We start from the raw sequence: 20,000 nt of genomic DNA, 5'->3' as shown, positions 1-20,000 counted from the left end.
ACGTGTGTAGTTATTTTTTGTGGGTTTTTTTTTTTTTTTTTTTGGCCAGTTTTTTTTTTTTTTTTGCCAGTTCTGTTGACTAATCCACAAACATTAAAACTGGAGTCTCCCTAAAATCAAAGGTCAACTTCTATTCTATACTGACCGCCCCTCGTATAGATTTGCCATTTTACGGATACCAACCACTTTTTGCGGATATCGACCCCTGAAGCCGATGTTCGACAGAACAGGATAGAAATAAAGGGTTAAGCATTATCCTTTACATCCAAATAATGTGTTTTCTGTAGTAAAAACGTTTAAATAATGGGTTGGTCTCTATCCATTATTTACGTTTTTACTGCCGAGAAGGATACTGCATTACCCTTTATTTCTAAATCTAATAGATTTGATTTTTTAATTATTTTACTCATCATAATATTTTGTAAAATGATAAAAGGTTCACAAATTGCATATTACCCGGCCCTAAGACTTTCCAGAATAAATCGAAAAACCTTTTACAAACTTAAATTGTAAAGGTTTATGTTGGTAACCCATTTTGTTATCGTTCGTTGAAAAAGTTCATCAGGTTTGTTGGTTAAATAAACGAAATGACATTTTTTGCTTGTCAAAACCAAGTGAATTATTACTCACTACAATATTTCGTCCTTCGCATCGGAGGACTTCATCAGGTATGACTGATGAATTTGTATCGCCATTAAAACGCCATCAATGTAAACCTGTCAGGAAACCAACTTAAGAAATGGCGAAGCTGTCTAAGCACATATTAACCCAACCAGAGGAGAAACTTCTGCAAAAAGGCCTGAATTTCGCCGTAAGTTGTGAAGAATGAAGAATTCGTTGTAGCCATGAAGCGTGTAGATGTTTCCGCTAATGATAGACCAGCTTTGAGAGCTGAAGGTGTAGGTGTGCTCAGTCAAATGTTTCAACAGAAGAGAGGGCGGTGATGATTCCATCCTTATTATGGGCGCAGATAAAGGCAGATCAACGTGTGTACTTGATAAGAAAGATTATGAGGAGAGATGAAATGCTGAAAGATGACAAGACTTATGAAACGCTAAAAGCCGACCCTACTGCCAAGTATAAACACAAATTAATTACCATTCTCAATAGATTTCAGAAAGAAAAGAAACTTGATGATGCTCAGTATAGACATTTATATCCCACCACGTCCAATACTCCGCGACTGTTTTGCACCACCAAAATTCATAAACCGGGTAATCCTATTCGGCACATAGTGAATTACACAGACCCCCTCGTCGGGTACGAAACGTCAAAAGCTTTAGCTGATTTACTCAACCCACTTGTTGGCAACACAGAACATCATGTGAAAAATTCGAAAGATCTAGCGGAGGAATTGAGTGGTGTTTACATAGAAGAAAATGAAATTTTCAATTCCCACAACGTGGTCTCCCTTTTCACTAATACGCCAATCAAAGAAACACTAGATATGTGACCTTCCAGGTCGAAACGCTCGTAAAGTCGGCCTATGGTCAAATTAGTTTTCTTCCATGTTTAGAAAATATATATCATAAGCTTTACAATGATATATCATTTGACATCAAACAATATCCAGAAGCGGAGTTATGGCTTGTTAAACTTTCCTCCTTCAGTAAAAGGGTACATTATTTTGGCACTACATTATTTCTTTTTTCCACATTGCTGGTATTAAATATCAAATGGTCATAATTGGCGGTCACTTCAAATCATCCCCAACTGAACGAGGTTCAGGAATGTCCTCTCATTGTTAATTGTTGGTTAACCCACCACTTGAACAGGATTTAGCCAAAGCAAACAAAGACTTAAGCTTTTTACTAATGCTATACATAAGCTTATTATCCTCTTCAACAATAGGATTAAAGATTGGTGTTTGACTGGACTAAAATGAGAAACATGTCGGACAAATATTAGGGACATATGAATACAACCTCTATGCATATTTTGCACTGTAACTCGAAATACAATTTGCCGACTTTACAAGCGGTTTGAGATGGATGGTCACATATCATCAAACAAAGACTGGTAGCAAATAAAGATCTGAAAAAGCGTACCAAACTCGACGTTGAGGACATTATTGAGCTCCTGGAATTTATTGTGACTACCACTTTAATACTTTGAATTTCAGGACAGCGTCTATAGGCAGCGTTTTGGTGCCGCAAATGGTCAGCCCGGTCAGCCCGGTCAGCCCTATTATAGCAAATTTATTCACGGAGTTCCTGGAACAGCAGGCTATTGCGAGCGCGCCCATCGAGTGTAAGCCGCGGATTTGGCGCTGATATGTCGATGATGTTCTTCAAATAATCAACTATGGTCAGGTGCAAAATTTAACAGACCATCTTAACACAATAGATCAAACAGACAGTTTCAAATTCACTTTCGAAGAAGAGAAAGAGGGCAAAATCCCTTTCTTTATAGACACTCTTATATACAGAAAACCCGATGGCTCCATAAAACTGCTTGTGTACAGAAAGCCCACCCATACTAATCAGTACCTTGATTTTAGTTCAGAGCATCCTCTCCATTAAAAAATGGGAGTGATCAGAACCCTTTTTGATCATGATGAACTCTGTAGTCACAGAAACAGGTGATAAAAGTAAAGAAGAAGAGCATATTTGTACAGCCCTTAAAAACTGTGGCTACCCGAAATGGACGATGGACGATGGACAAAGTGAAAGATCAAATGCAAAACAAAATCCAAAACGCCAAAAACCAAACCCAAAGAAAAGTAAGACCACTGAAGAAAAACCAACGGCATGGTGGTTATCCCGTATGTTAATGGCTTATCAGAGTGGATACAGATATTTTTTTTAAACAATAAGGTACATACAGCCATGAAACCCCACCAAAGTCTCAGACGCATTTTAATCCACCCAAAGGACAAACGAGAACAGGAAAAAACGGGCAATTGCATCTAAGAAATTGGATGCCAAAATGATCAGACTTATGTTGGTGAAACTTCGCGCATGTTTGGAACCAGAATGGCAGAACACAAAGTTGAAGTCAATAAGGCCACTAACAAAAAATACACCCGCTCTGAACGCAAGCTATCAGAACAGAAACAGACTAAATCGGCAATATCCGATCATGTTGCTCGGGCCAACCATGTAATAAATTGGGATGAATCAAAGATCCTTGGGCGGGAGCATGACAGGAGGTTTAGAGAAGTTGGAGAAGCCATGGAGATAAGAAGAAGGGGGAGCAGGACCTTAAAAACTGAGGAGGGCACATACTTCCTAAGTCACGTTTACGACCCACTTTTAAAGACTGGAAGTAAGTCTACGCAACTCCGGAAACCGGTCTCAAGTGGACCAGATGACCAGATCAGTCATACCTGATGAAGTCCTCCGATGCGAAGGACAAAATATTGTAGTGAATAATAATTCACTTGGTTTTAACAAGCAAAAAATGTCATTTCGTCCATTTTGTTATGTTTGCTGTGCAAAAGTGTTATATGAATGGGAACTTCAATTTGAGAGCAGTTTAGTTGCAGAAGTCCCCGGGTAGAAGTCACATGTGTGACAGTTCCCATGTCCATGTCGATAGCCATTTGTGGCCATTTGTATTGAAAAAAAATGGTGGGAAGTGCGGTTGCTATGGTACATTGTAACTGCCAACCTGTCACTTCGGCAACTATCCTGAAATTTTCGATTAATACTGGGAACATTAGTCGGCGTAAAAACTTTTGGTTTGAGGAAGTCGCTATGATTGACTTTTTTGTGTTTATACCGTCATATTTACCATGTAAACCCTCCCCCTCCACACCCCCCCCCCCCCCACACACACCCCCCCACACACACACCCCCACACACACACACACAAACACAAATATCTTAAAAATACGAATAGAGATGCCATTTTGCGGATACCAAATATACATGTGAAATGTATAATTTTCGTAAAAAACTTTTCCATTTATTTTCAAAAAAGGGGAGCATTTTTTATACAGTCCTTGATCATACGTACTTGGTTTTCCATGAACTACAACTTCACATATGAATAACGCCCCAGCGGCATCACTAGTATCAGCAACATACACATATTGGCCGTAAGTGTTGGTAGGACATGCAATGAATATAGGATCTCCACTAGTTGCTTCAGTATTATCTACCGGATCACTGCAATCGATGTTGGTTTGGATCTCATCTAATCTTGTATGGTCTGCTGTGGTGGCTTGACAAGATCCGACATACACGCCAGCATCCTCTAAATTTGCAGCTATAGTATAAAATAGTTGTACATTAAATACAATCGTGTTTACTCTAAAAGCAAACATTAACACTTTTAAAACACTTAAAACGCATTTATACGGAAATGTTAAAATGCACATTTTTACCCTTGTGACCCCCAAATGATCTTTGACCCGATCATTATATGTGACCTTCCACGGCGAATGAGCCGTAAATTCCTCCCCCGGTCAATTTTGTTTTATTTCGTGTTTAAAAAATAAACATCATAAACTTGAAAATGGTATATCATTTGACTTCAAACGATATCCAGAAGCGGCGTTATGGTTTGTTAAACTTTGCTCCTTCAACAAAATTATAGCTTTTTACGTTTTTACATGTGTCTCTTTTTCCACATTGTTGGCAATGAATATCAAACAGTCATAATTGGCGGTCATTTCAAATCATCCCCAAGTCAACGAGGTTTAAGAAAGTTCTCTCATTGTTAATTGTTGGTTATGCATACCTGTACAAAATACAATGCCTGGTAACCCACCACTTGAACAGGATTTAGCAATATAAGCAAACAAAGACCAGAGCTATTAAAAGTTCTATAGCCATCTAAGGTAGAAGCTTATTATCCACTTCAACAATAGGATTATTGATTAGATTTTGACTATCGAAATGAGACGGATGTCGGGCCAGCTTAAGTTACCGATGAATATGACCTTCGTACACATTTTACACCGTAACTCAGAATACAATTTAGGGAATTTACGGCTCATTTGTGCTGCCGGGTCACATATGTTGGTGTGTTTAAAAGTGTTAAAAGCTCTTTTAGAGCAATGATTGGCAAAGTGTCTGGATTTCAATATTTGTACTCTAGAAAAATGTAAGAAAACATTTTATGTTAAAAGTAGATAAACATGATATTCATCAAGGGTGATTTGAGGGTACTGAATTCACAAAAGCTATTTATCACGCTCAATTGTGGCGCCTTGAACCTTAAAAAATTTAAACAAAATGGCCGCCAGTTTAATGAGTAATAGCCTACAATACTAAAAAAATTAACATGCTTTGATTTCACTCAAAATCATATCAAATTATTCCAAACATTAGAGTTCATACGCGTTTGACCTATGGTTTAGGACTTATCGGATCAAAAGTCAATCTTGACATTGCACAGGGGTCCCAAATCAAATCAAAATGTTCCTCTGCATTCAGAGATCATAAAAAGAATAGTTTGTACTAGCTGTGATACATAGTTACCAAGGTAGGATATGATAAAGATCGATACAAATTCAAATGCATTGATCTATGGGGCTTTCGACCCTTTTGTTACGTACACACTAACCATACATCATAGCTAGTGCAAAGTATTCTTTTTATTAATCTCTAAAGGTAGAGGAACACTTTGATGCAAATTTGATGAAACTTAAAATTTTGACCCCTTTACAATGTGAATATTGACCTTTCACCCCATAAATCCTTAACTATAGGTCAAATATGAATGAACTCTGTATTTTTGCAATTCTTAGGACCAGATACGGCAAATTTAACATGATTTGCACAATGGTTACGGCAATCTATTGGACTAGGACGCAGAAATCCAATGAAATAATTCTGAGTGTCAAAGTTCAATTTTCACCATTACTTACCAGTGTTGTCGTTGTAAAGGGTCACTCCTACAATGTGCATCTCCTTACCAAGATCAATCTCTAGATACGCTGGATTAGAAGCCGCCGCTAAATAAAGTAATAGGTAAACAATTTAATATTACAAAGTATTAACTCAATGCTACTCATTGTAAAATAGACCTATCATTGTAGACTCGCAAGCAGAATACGTGAGCAGAGCGAAATGAGGTAAATAAATCAAATATTTTTATCAAACAAAGGAAGTACAAGACGATTACAATCAAAACACAATTTAAAATTATCAAAACACAATTAAAAGTCATTTAAGAAAAAATACACATTTCAAAGCATTGATTTATTGCACAGATAGGCCTATACCAATCCTATAGTAGTTATCATTCCCAACCCACAAATTGCATCTAACTATCATTCCCAAACATCAGAACAAGAACCCAACACCAACCCACCCCCACCCCCACTCAAACCCACCGCTCTACCCTTCTTAGAAAAAAAGAAAAACCTGTCACACACTTTAGTCACCTTGTCAGTAGGGTTGACGTTGTTTCGGTGTCTTTAGATTTGTTTCTGATGGATTTTGAACATTAAAGATGTATCACGTTTTTAGATTAATCGAATCATTGATTGTGAATGTGATACCTCAAAAAATTGTGTTAGTCCCCATCCCTTGTCCCCATCTGGTCTACCTAAAAGCACAGCAATCAACACAAATAAGAATCGGGACTATAAAATCAAATGCGATTTTAGCAAACAATATTATGCACGTCTTAAATTTGCACATAATATTTGGTTTTAGTGATTTTTGGCTTATGCCACTTATCTATAGGCCTGTCTACATGCAATGAGAATAATCTTTATCATGCATATGTATTTTCTTTCTCTGTTTTTCTACTTCAACCCCTTCCCCACCTCACTCACTTTTTTTCTGTATGCATAAACGAGGATATACGGGGTATTGTTGGTCGAAGCAGCCAAAAAATTTTCAGTATCTGAATCAATATATTATTGAAAGATAACACTTTTGTGTGTTGCAAAAGTTCATTCTACAAATCATATAGTTTGAAAACTTGTTTGATTTATTGTTGTTAATGACCAACTTCGATCGTTTGTATTGCCTCATTAAATGACCGAATGAGCCTCGTATAACAATAGCCATCCGTTCACTAGCGTTCTGAGTATATACCAAAAATACATGTACTCTTCTTTGCATATGAAAGTATTTTTCATTTATGCATATCCTATAATGGTCTTAAGAGTAGAAGGTATTGTTGTCGAAGCAGCTAAGAAATCTATTTTCATTAACTAAATCAATTTATTACTGAAAAATAACACTTTGATGTTTTGCAAAAGTTCACTCTACAAATCATATACTTTAAAAACTTGATTTATTATATGTTGTTAATGAGTTATGTACATTTTACAAAAGTGTTGTTGTTTCAGCCCTCTTTACAACATAACTCAAGAATCACATGACCTACAAAAGTACATCTGTAATATTTGAATTCTTCTACACGCTCGCTATGAATTGAGCAATGCAATTTTTGCTAAAGCTCACTACCATTCGCAAGATGCTGTGAACTACTTTTTTTGCTGCTTCGACCAACAATACATCGTATACCTTTAATATATGGGACCTTCCTTGACTTGTGTTTTATTCAGCATTAGTTGGCTCTGTCACTTTTCTTACCACATGTATAATGTAGGCCCACATTTATTGTAATATATGCATTCATTTTCTAATTATATCTTTATCTCTTTTACTATAGAGTCCACTTATCCTCTATTAATTTATTCCTCTTCTATTGATTACGATCCCACTTGACATTTACACCCTGTCAATTAGGACAATACCCTATTGTCCTCTGGTGTTAATTGCTTCCCCATTGCAGACTCTCTGTAGTGAACTTGCTTTCATAGAGTAAAGACATCGCTTACTTTGCTCTGCGCATGTTGTCGTGTATGCTACTGAGTTCTATTTGAACTTGCCTTCAATTTATCTGCTCGAAACGTCGGGGTTTTTGTTGTTGTTGTTGTTGTTGTTGTTGTCTGTTTGGTCTGCTTATATGTGCACATTGATTTTCATCACTTGTACACTTCTGTACTGTTTTCCTGACACTTGTGGGCTAATTGGCAATTTTTGGCCATCGAACTTTGCCTGTACCTACATTGGTTGTTTGGTTCTTCATGTCTGCTTATGTGCACAGTGATTTTCATCACTTGTTCCAGTGAACTTTTGTATTCCTATTGATCCCTGTTGTTTTTGCAGGTTTAACACCTTGGAATTGGTCATTTTTGGCTGTCGAACTTTACCTACTTCTATGCCTACATTTGTTTTTTGGATTTTTTGGTCTTCCTCTGCATACCATCTAGTCTGTATTTTGTTTCCCCACATCAAGTTGGTATACTTTGTTCTCTTTCTTTTCAGTTGTTCGTATATTCAAGGTATCCTCTTGTATCATTGATCCTTGATGTGTTTTTTTCATTACCCACTTTTTTTTATAAGAAAGAGGTGGCAGCAGTCACCCACCGTTACTGCAATAAATTACTGAGTTTGGCGAATTGGTAAGGCTAAATATTTCGGAAAACGGACTGTTGCAATGCGAAGAACGTGGTCGTGCGCACTTCAATAAAACGTCGAATTTTGTTTTTGTTTACGTTAAAATGGTACTACGCCCCTTGATAAATGTGCGACTATTTTTGATTTTTTCTCAAAAAATAATGACACACTGGTAACAAAAGTTATGTATATTATAGGGGCAAGGAATCCAGTTTACTACACTGGAATTTCAGTGACTCAAGAAAAGCGGTACGTTATTTATGATGAGAAAGAGGTACCGCCAGAATGTACCTCATTTCTTTACATATAAATGAACCACTTGTCTTGAATCACTTAAATCAGTGAAATAATTGGATTCCTTGCCCCCGAAAATCCCCGTAGTGGAAAAGTGCCTAATTTACATCAATCCAAAATGGCCGCTTATGCAGCAGGTAAAATTTCAAAGTGATCACGTCTTAATAAAAAAAACATACCTATGTATTCCTCTCGTCATAAGAGATTATACAAGTCCAACAGATGACAAAAAATCTTTTCTTTTGATTTTTATGGTCTCAGATTACTTCAGAATAGTTTGCCATACCTCAGATGGTTTGTTACATTGGGAACACATCAAAAAATAACAAAAAAAAAAAAAAGCCCACTGGTGAGACGAAAAAGAAAAATTTCCCCCACCAAAATCAAATGTATAATAGAGCATTTTTAAGATCCCTGGTTCAAATCCCGGTAGGTAAATTATAGGCCAAACAAATTATGAACAATTAAGTCACCCACCACTATATAATTACAACAGAATCCATTTAATTACCATTCATTTAAGAAAAGCATAACACATCAAAGTTCCCAAAAATTCAAGTGGCTAATTTGCATAAATCCATAATGGCCGCTTATACTGGGGTGATTTTTAAATACTTTTGTAAAACGTATATAACTAATTAACAATAATATATACCAAGTTTTCAAAGTATATGATTTATAGACAAATAAACTTTTACAAAACATTAAAGATTTATTTATCAATAATATATTAATTTAGATCATTTTGGTTGCTTCTGCGAGAGACGTATACAGTACCAATTGACTACTTATGATTTTTGTTTAATTGGGCTTATATGAATATCATATAAGCCCAATGAGTTAAAAATGCTTCATAAGTTGTAGGAGTTTGTACTGTATACGTCTCCGCAGAAGCAACCAAAAATGATCCCATTAATATATTATTGAAAAATAACACTTTAATGTTTTGTAAAAGTTTATTCTATAAATCATATACTTTGAAAACTTGGTATATATTATTGTTAATTAGTTATATATGTTAAGACTAATCTTGCAAAACAATATTAATAAATAAAATGATAAATTTCGAATAAATAGATTTATATAGCGCCTTTTTCCAGATCTTGGAGGATTCAAAGCGCTTTAATTTTGCTGTCATGGTGAATCATCACAATCAGATCGCATCAACTAGGCCAGTTGCTCCTTGTAAGTGACATTTATACAGCGTGATAATCATGATAATAGAGACATTGCGATTTTTCAAACGCAGCACGTGGCACGTACGTTTTCGCGTACGTTTTCGCGTACGTTAATACGGTGTTGAATATGGCTAGTCTCTGTTCCAGACTGGATTGTGCTCATTCGTCACGATGGAGAACAAGAAAGTCAGAATAAAGACTATAATATTTGCTCAATATCTAACAGCTTCTAACCTAAGTCGATAGAGGGCATCTCTCTCTCTGTGTCAGGTGGCGCTGTGTAGCGCTGCTGTGGTCTTCACAAGAGTACGCCATCTCACTCGATCCGATGCCAAGTGTGTTGCACCTTGCATTCCCTGGTTAGAAACCAGCTTCACGTCATTAGTCCAAGATGTTGGTGGACGTCCTCTTCCTCGTTTGCCTTCCATGGCCCCTTGCAAAATCTGTTTTTCTACACCCCAATGTTTCCTGACAATATGGCCAAAGTACTTCAGCTTTCTCTCCATTATGCCGCTTCTGATGGTTAGACTTGTACCAATCTTGTCAAGGATCCAGGAATTTGTTCTCCTGTCTTTCCATGTCACTCGTAGAAGCCTCCTGTAACACCACATCTCAAAAGCATCTACTCTTTTCCTATCATTCTTGGTCATAGCCCAAGACTCGCATCCATAAGTGGCAATGGAAAACACAGTTGCACGAAGTAGGCGTACCTTGAGGTCAATGGATAGGCCTCTGCTTTTCCATATGCTTGACATGCCCTGCACAGTTGTCCTTGCAATAGCCAGTCTTCTCTTAATTTCAGTTGTGCTGTCACCACTGTTGTTAATCATTGAACCCAGATATTCAAATTGCTTCACCTCCTCAATCTGTTGTCCATCTATCACAAACTCATCACTTTTTCTCTCTCTGTCTACAACCATTATTTTTGTCTTCTTTGTGTTCAGGAGAAGGTGTTTTTCTTCACTGGCCTCTTTGATGCGCTTCAAAAGATCAATCAGCTCTACTCTGCTGCTACAAATAAGAGTGGTATCATCGGCGTACCTCAGGTTAGTAATTCTTGTACCGCCAAACTTCACTCCACCTTCAAACCCCTCCAAAGCTGTTCTCATTATGTCTTCAGAGTAGATGTTAAATAGGTTTGGTGATAGCACACAGCCCTGTCGTAAGCCTCTTCCAATCTTGAACCAATCTGTGTCTCCACTACTTGTTCTGACTGCCGATTCTTGGTCTTCATATAAGCAGCTGATCAGATCCACAAGATGACTTGGAAAACCCATCTTTTTCATAGTTTCCCACATCTGAGGGTGGCTAACACAGTCAAAAGCTTTACTGTAATCTATGAAGCACATGTAAAGAGGAAGTCTATGCTCTCTGCATTTCTCAATCACATTCCTGATATTGACAATTTGGTCCCTAGTACCCTTCCTTCACGAAATCCTGCCTGCTCATCAGATATTTCCTGCTCCATTTTGTTCTTCATTCTCTTGATGATGATCTTCAGAAGCACTTTACTTGCATGACAAATCAGGCTGATGGTCCGGTGATTGGCACACTCTTTCAAATTTCCCTTCTTTGGCAGTGGAATAAATACTGCCCTGCACCAGTCTCTCGGCCATTTCTTCTTTTTCCAGATGATACCACATAGACGCCACATTAGGTCTATCCCTTCTTTCCCAGTTGCCTTCCACAACTCAGAAGCTACATTATCAATGCCAGGTGACTTAGCATTTTTCATTTGTTCCATGGCAAGCTCAACTTCAGATCTCAATGGTGGAGGTTCTTCCTCACTCGTTTCACACTGTACATACACCTTGTCATCTTGTGCCTCAAACAGCTGGGAACTATACTGAACCCATCGCCTTTTGATGTCTACACTTTCGGTAAGTGTAGACATCAAAATAGAGGGCATAGTGATTGAAAAATAACAGTGAGCTGAGACTCTGCCTAAATTCAAACAGACCGCTTTTGATTTTGATTAAAATTTTGACCTACACGCTGATTAAACCTAATTATTGTTTTTTGTGCTCCCCAAATATTATAGTTGCCCCAAAACATATATTTTGGTAGATTAAAGATCACTACATATACATACATCATGACTTTACTTTCAAAATGAGACTTTTTCGTCCTGAAAATTGGGCGCGTTGCATGGACTTAGACATGAGGTAAAATCAGCATATTTCAACGTAGCGTCTGCGTTTTTATTCTACGTTGGAATCCAAAATGGAAATCGCAATGTAATTTTTTTAACGCAAAGTATCACACACATTTCAATGGGCAATCTCTGCGTGTGAATATTGCGTTTAAATTTAGTCCATTTTTGTACCTTTATTATAATGATTTTACAAACAAAAAGGATCATAATAATAATTAGACTTTCCTTCATATGTTCATTATCTTTGACTGTCTTTAATATATTGGGAAATGGACAAATTTTGTGAATTTTCAACGATGTACCTACGTCGATTGCGCACGTGGAATATCTTCAATAATAGCTAAATACGTTACCTCGCTTCGATACAGGAGAGTGGTTACATCAACGTACGTCCGATGTCTACGTTTGGAAATCGCAATGTCTCTAATATAAACTCCTCAACAAAAGTTTGGAAAGTTTTTTCAAGCATCTGTATCTCAAATTATTTGTGACATATATTCATATCGTGTTGCATATCAATGGATAGCTACAATATTCCCCTTTACAATGACACCCCATTTGAAACAATAACCTTTTTCACGGCTGAGTACACGTCTTGTGAATGTCGTGGGGTCTCAAAATGAATTTGCCAAATTGACCATTACTAACCTCAATAGCGGGTGGAAAACACATAGGCAGCCACAATAGTCAGGCACCTGCTCACTGACCTGGTTACACGTTACTGTGGGATGGCATTCCATTCTTCAACAAAGATTCGTCGCAGGTCATTCAATGTGGTTGCATTTTGGCTTCTTTGGCACGCACAGCACGACCAAGCTGGTCCCCCCCCCTCCCGGGTCTGTCCTGATGGCAGGCCATTTTGGCTCTACTCCCTATTCTGTAGGTGGTCGTTGACTACCCTGGCTCTGTGGGGCGAGCGGTGTCATCTTGGAGGATTGCATTAGGTGCCAGATTGTGAAGATATGGGCTTGCAGCTTGCTGCACCAAATAATGGTCAATTTGGCACATTCTGTTTGAGTCCCCACTACATTCATAAGACGTGTATACTCAGGCGTGAAAAATGTGATTATTGTAAAGAGGAATAAAGTAGCTATTCATTGATATTCAACATATGCGATATAGAATATAGATGCTTGGAAAAACTTTCCAAACTTTTGTTGAGAGGTTTAGTCTGCGGTGTTTTTATTAATGATATTCGTGTAAGAAATTGATATCAAATGAGGGATCCTCATTAACATTTTTTGATGATTTCTTTGGAAATATACCAATTTGGAACGCCTAATTTCAATATGTAAATGAGAAAAAAACGAAATCATCTCAAAACTTACTCAATTCCATGCAGAGTCCGTCATTCGCTATTTTCCCGTCGTTAATAAGGGTATCGCAATTTGCCGCCGGACAAGTAGCGGCGGATGTTACGATGTCGTCACCAACAGCCAGTGAATCCCAATCTATTATATAAAACAAATGAATTTCAGTTTAACCGCTACAAGTAAAGAGGTAACTTGAAGAATGAATTGAATTGGAAGTATTGGCTTTTAATGCGAGGTGAGTTTCTCCATCCACGACTAGCTATCAACTACTGGTTGATGCCCAGTATTATCATTATGGCATTTTTTTGGAATGTACGGACGCGATGTTTTGGGGTTTTCTTTTCGTACATAATATTTGTACATTTTGATTTGTTTTCATTAACACGAAATAAGCAAAACTCACGGAAAAAGAATCTGAAATCAACTGATTTTTCCACATGCGTAACAAACATGATGTACTTGAAAATTGCGTACAGAATTAACTATATTCTCTAAACCAAATTCAAATTTATGATTCCCGGCAGCGTCTTTTTCAAGCACTGTGCATTTTAATGTCGGGTTATATAAAGATCATGAATACGTTTTTATAAAACGTTATTGTACAATATTTTGGGCAAACATTTTTGCAAAATATTTTGTCAAAAATGTTTTATGATTGTTATTTAAACGTTTTTATATTTATATAACCCGAAATGTAATCCTTTTCTGTGAAACGTTGTGTGTTTGCTGGGGCACACGTACACCCTCGCCAAGGTACTTGGCTGGTACTGTGCCGTACCAGGGGAGTACCCGTGTAGTACCAGTGCAGTACCACTGCTGGTAGGTCCTGTGCATTAGCAGCATTGGAACTGGTATCATCATCATCACCATCATTATTATTTACCGAATGTTTTGTTTTAACTTACTATCTGTGCATATCTCCCAACTTGCGCTCTCATCTGCCTGGTTGCCAAATTCCATGTCTCCAGCATGTGAGCCCAAGAGAACGTATCTAATAGCCCCTGGATCAAAGATGTTCGTACCCAGCTCATTTAATGAGATGAATGCATTCATCACGTTTGCGTACCTCACGTGAACCCCGTCCCTAGTCCCGTCGCTGTCGCTAGTTGTATAAACCGCGAAACACGTTTCACCGTTCTCATTGACGTCTCCATTGCTTGAAGAATCAGACCTATCCACTACAGCTGATGTGCAGTCGTTGGTACCATCACAGTATGCTATATAACTGTAAGGAATATTACCAGCATCTCCAGGAGCTGAAATGAATGATAGAAAAAAAACCCAGAACAAATTAATAAACACAACACAAAGAGAAAGTCCTTACTTATACAACCCGTCATAAATCTAAGCCTGCACATATTATGACAATTTGATTGACACGGTCGTGTGCAAAAATTTGTTAGCTCCAATTTGATACCACATTACCAAAAGCTCTAAATTTAATCAGTATAATTTTATGAAATTTGGTGCATTTTTTAAATTTGCACGTAGAGCTGCAGAGTGTGACCATGACATTGTCCAAAACGTACTCGATCGCATCATGGCCGCGTGTACAGCAGTAGAGCGTTGTAAAACCCATGTGTATCAAATTAAGGGTACACGATGTGTTGAAAAAAAAAAAAAAAAATCGATTTTCATTATCAAAATCAATTATTGAAAATAATACTTTGATGTTTTGTAAAAGTTCATTCTACAAATCATATACTTGCTTGATTTATTGTTGTTAAAACGAGTTATGTACAATAAAAGTTAAATTTTGATCATGTTGATATTTGGCTAATTATTTGAAATAAGGGCCAAAATCATGGCTGTTGTTGTATGCTGTGACAATAAAGCCTAATTTAATTAAGACTAGCATAAAGGCTATAATATTTCAATCTATCCATTCTGATTTTTAGCAAATGTGCTTTATTCTAAATCAATTCATATGAAATAAAGACAAATTTTTGGTTTTTTGTTTTTCCAAAATTGATTGAATATAGAATATTAACTTCTATTCCCAGTTAGGGAGAACTAGAATTGAGCTAGGTTTCATCTGGCATAACAAAATTGTGCTGTATTATTCTGCAATCGGCAGTACTTTTGTTATTGACGTGTGTGTGTGTGTGTGTGTTGGGTTGTTGTTTGATTTTTGTTTCTTGTTTTATTTGGCATTTTTGTGTCCTTTTGTGTTTTATTTGTTTGTATATTTTTTATTTGGTTTCCTATTTACCATTGAAATCAATGTCCCAACCGAGGCTGATCCAGAAATACGGGACAGTTCTAGTTCTAGTGGATGACAGATAAAGTTCAGCGACACCATCAGCTGCCATTTGAACACAAAATTCAAAATACGGCGTACAACCAGGAACCCATGTGGCAGCTACTATTCCAGCTTCATCAGTCGTATCAAATTCTGCAGAATTCGTACATGCTGTTAAAAAATAAAATGAATAATATCCACTTGTCAGTATTTACTAATATAATCACAACTACTGTCTGTTCAATTAGCTTAGATTCTTGAATTTGTAAGATATTTGAAAAAAAAAATTGTGGCCAAAGTCATCAAAGAAAAGTGTTAGCACAGCCATAGACCTGACGTGATTTATACTATAATACTTTTCAAATTCCAAAGTTCAATTTAAAACCCCATTTCTTTTCAATTTTACCACATTTTAGGCAGTTATTTGGGTCCATCAAAAGGGTTCGCGACCTTTTTACAAATCGAGTGGGACGGTCCATTCTCAACTTAGGGCATAGACCCTATCCAATTTAGCAAAACAATCTGTCCACCAATCTGTCCTGCCATTTCAATTGTTATACCGTTCCGGTTATTGGATATAAGTATAATAGGTGATGATGGTCCACCGGTTTTTGTTACACGAAATTATATGGCGCGATTACGTTTTATGCATAACATTATTCTGGGCACTATTTTTTTCCTAAACAATAAAAAAAAAATTTAAAAAATTAAAATTATGGATTTCGTTCTTATTTCAACTGGTTTACAATGTTATTGAGTTTTGTTTAATACCACCATTCTTTCCCAAGAATATCAGCATTTGCTTGACATTTTCAGATACAGTGACTTTACAAGAATTTTTTTCTGTAACCTGATTGTTTCAAATAATATTTTCTTGTACAAAAGTTCTTTTGTTTCACAGTATTTTTTAGTTTGTATTCAACAAACAAAACGAAATAACAAATTGAAAATAAATGTGTAGTTTTATGATAGGCCTATAGGCCCACACCTTCTCAGACCAATTCTCCGACCCATTAATTAATTAATTAATTAATTAATTAATTAAATAATTAAATAAATAAATAAATAAATAAATAAATAAATAAATAAATAAATAAATAAATAAATAAATAAATAAATAAATAAATAAAATAAATAAATAAATAAATAAATAAATAAATAAATAAATAAATAAATAAATAAATAAATAAATAAATACGCAAGGAATGTATTTATATAAGCTGGGACTATTTTTTTAAACCTTAGCTGGACTATTTTGCTGGACAATATTTCCTGATGCGGATGGTCGAATAAATACTATCTCTGCGCATTTTCGTCCCCATTGATTCAAAAAAGTTTATGGTACCCGATGTTCTACGGCTTTTTATAAAAAATATCGCGGGAAAAGACCGCTCTAAGAACAATAGACCCTGCAGAGCGTTGGTTGTCATGGTAGTGGACGTTGACAAAGTTATCATGATTGTAACATTTGGGTGCACACGGGTTGCCAGACTATAGCTAGGGGTGGGCAGGGTGGGCGAAATCTGAGTGGACATTTTTTTGCAGAGACAAGGGAAAAAGAGAAAGGAAAGGAAGAAAGGAAAAAAAAAGAAGGGAAAGGAAAGAACACAAAAGAAAGAAAAAGGCATAAGACAGGGTCAATAGGGAAGGCAAGGGAAGAGAAAGGAACCGATGACGAATAAAAGAAAAATATAGGGAACAGAATAAAAACAAAGGGGAAACCTAAAAGGGATGGGGGAGGGAATAGAGGAAGGGGATGAAAGAAGACAAATTCATGCGCAAGCAATAGCATTAAGGGGAAGAAGTGACGGGAAAAAATTAAAGAATATGAAGACGAAGGCAAGAGAAGGAAGGGAACCTTAACATGATTAAGGGAAGGCGGGTATTCGAAGGCTTTGGCATAGTCAAGCAAGATCAGGTCAATCTGTGACTTGTCATCCAGGATATTCGCAAGATCATTAATTGTGACGATTAACTCCCAGCAAACACTAACCGTTTTCGACATCATTCGCAAAAGGTTGCCAGAAAACGTTTAAATGTCGGGTTATATATATATGGTATATAAAGGACAAAACGTTTTCATAACATTCAAAAACATTTTTGAACACTTACAGGAAAACATTCTAACATAACGTTATTCAAGTGTTGACGGAAAATTTGGCAAAAATGTTTGCAAAAATATATTTTACAATAACATTCGGACAACATTTTAAAAATGTTGTTGTAGTGTGTTTTCATACAAAACATTAAAAAAAAAACGTTTTCATAAGCTTTATATAACCCGACATTTAATGTTATTAAAACATGTTTACTAAAACCCAAAATATAACCCGTTTAAAACGTTTTAAAAATATTTTTGTGTTTGCTGGGCTATGACTCACATGATATGACCTAAGTTTCCTGAAGCCATTCTGGGCGTCGGTGTCATAGTCTCACTTTGTTGAAAGCAAGCCAACACAATTCGCCATAGGTTTGCGTGGCTAATACAAAAACCGTAAATTTAGTGCCACCCTGGTAGAGGGTACCCAGTAATGGCTGAATGAATTCTGACCATCAATTTGTCCGTTGGATTCGTCTATACCAAGAAAATAAGATTGAGGCTCCCTTCCTAGAGCAAAAGGAAAAGCGTACTTGATTTGAGTGTAAAAACATAGGATGGGCTTCAACAACCCCTTCTCAGTAAGCCTACATTTTTGACGGGCGCCCTTACCCCTTGGGCGGGTGATTTAAATTCCTGGGTGGCACTTAAAACAAAATGGTAATCCTGGTAATGGTATGCTCCCCCGAAATACCCCTGTTTTTGGAATGCGCAGTTCCGAAAGACCCCTAAATTTTACAATGAAAATAGAGAGCTGAAAGACCCACTGATTTTGACCATTCCAGCTCGATAGCCCCCAAAGTTTCTCAATCCTCACATTTCAGCTTTTATTCTGGCTTCTGGCGATTTTCCACCAGAAAGTTCAAAAAAGACCTTTGATTTTGACCGTTCGCTGCTCCGAAAGACCTCTTTTACCGGTACGCTCCCAGCTCCCAAACACCCATCTTCGAATTCCGGGGGAGCATTCCCACCAAACAATGATGCCCCCGGTGGGTTAAATATCTATCATTAAAATGAGCGCAAAGGATGGATCTACGAAAATGGCTTATAAATCATTACAATGCAAATGCGAACGTTTAGTATGCTGGATTTGATTACCCCCACCACCCCCCCCCCCCCCAACTTCGTAGGACGAACGATAATCGAAAAAAAAAGAACCTGGCGATGGACCTTACAGTTGATGATGAAAGTTAATACCAAAACTAGCACTTTAAAGAATGTTAACTTACATTGTCCATTGATACCTTCGAGAAACAAGATGGCCGTTGTCAATAATATTCCAAATGGTAATTCCATGTTTGAAGTTGAAGAATTACTAACGTATTCCTTTTCAAAATAAACAGTTGGCTTATGGAATATATATTTTGGACTACATCATAATTAAGTTACGTTAGAGTATCGTGTCAATCATAAAATCCTCTGATATTCCTTGCGTATTGAACAGAAAACCTCTAGCAGCAGTCGAATTACAATTTGGAAACGCCCTACTACATGTACTTGGTGCTGTAACTACCGCTATACCACTGTTATGCCTAATAGTGTATGAAACGTCGTTTCCATACACCCAAGTGTGAACTGTTAACTCTATCGTGTGTGTTTCTAATATCCTTGTGAACAAGGCTAAGTTCAAAAGGGCATCATCAATAATGAATCACAAAGACATTTCACTTCTGGTGATGATATTAATCACAACTGCTGTAGCAAAAACAGAGTAATAGGGACATATGACCTTAGGTATTGCAACTTAACTTATTCAAAACTTTATTCAAAGCCTTTATGAAAAATTACTGACCGTCATTGTCAAGATAATATAACGGTGTTTTGGGGTCATTTAGTTTGGTAGGATGGACAGAATCAATAGATAAATGATCTTGATGACCTTCGTTTAGATTTTTCTATGCTTGTTTTTTGTGATCGCAAATGCTTATACATTCATATATAACTGCTCATATATTTGGAACACAGGTGACACTTCTGAATCTAAGGGCTTTCATTTGAAATTGGAGAAACGGTAAGAACACTTTTAATTATTTTTTTTTAACTTAAAGGAGGGGCGTGTATAATAACCTTAGCTGTAAGTTGCTTGATGTTCAAGCACAAGAGTAAAACTTAATTAAAGAATAGGCTTCTCCGATAATAGAAAGCATAAGTTACGGCAACCGCACCCAAGCCTTGTATAACTTGTATTACTATCAAACATGTAAAACTATGTGACTGACTAACAAGGTAAACGCATCCATTTTAAAAGTAAAATTATTTGCGAAAATACAGAGTAACATAAAAGATTTTAAATTACATTTAAATTTATCCAAAATTGCCGTAGTCCTTAATTTATGGCTTGTTGCACT

General features: G+C 36.7%; 1 protein-coding gene across 1 annotated transcript in view; it reads right to left on the bottom strand.

Moving 5' to 3' along the window:
* Nucleotides 1–19,120, bottom strand: part of LOC140149300 (uncharacterized) — a 76,046-nt gene extending 56,926 nt beyond the window's left edge. Inside the window, exons 1-6 of the mRNA XM_072171566.1 lie at nt 18,882–19,120; nt 15,525–15,725; nt 14,218–14,568; nt 13,328–13,450; nt 5,819–5,905; nt 3,961–4,212 (exon numbers count right to left, since the gene is read on the bottom strand). Of these exons, the coding sequence (XP_072027667.1) occupies nt 3,961–4,212; nt 5,819–5,905; nt 13,328–13,450; nt 14,218–14,568; nt 15,525–15,725; nt 18,882–18,948 (1,081 nt within the window). The 5' untranslated portion in view covers nt 18,949–19,120. The remainder of the gene's footprint in view (nt 1–3,960; nt 4,213–5,818; nt 5,906–13,327; nt 13,451–14,217; nt 14,569–15,524; nt 15,726–18,881) is intronic.
* Between the last annotated feature and the right edge of the window lie 880 nt (nt 19,121–20,000).

This window comes from Amphiura filiformis, chromosome 3 (genome assembly GCF_039555335.1).
Source record: "Amphiura filiformis chromosome 3, Afil_fr2py, whole genome shotgun sequence".
NCBI lineage: Eukaryota > Metazoa > Echinodermata > Ophiuroidea > Amphilepidida > Amphiuridae > Amphiura > Amphiura filiformis.
The sequence above is the reverse complement of the archived record's forward strand: the minus strand, read 5'-3'. Positions and strand labels throughout refer to the sequence as shown.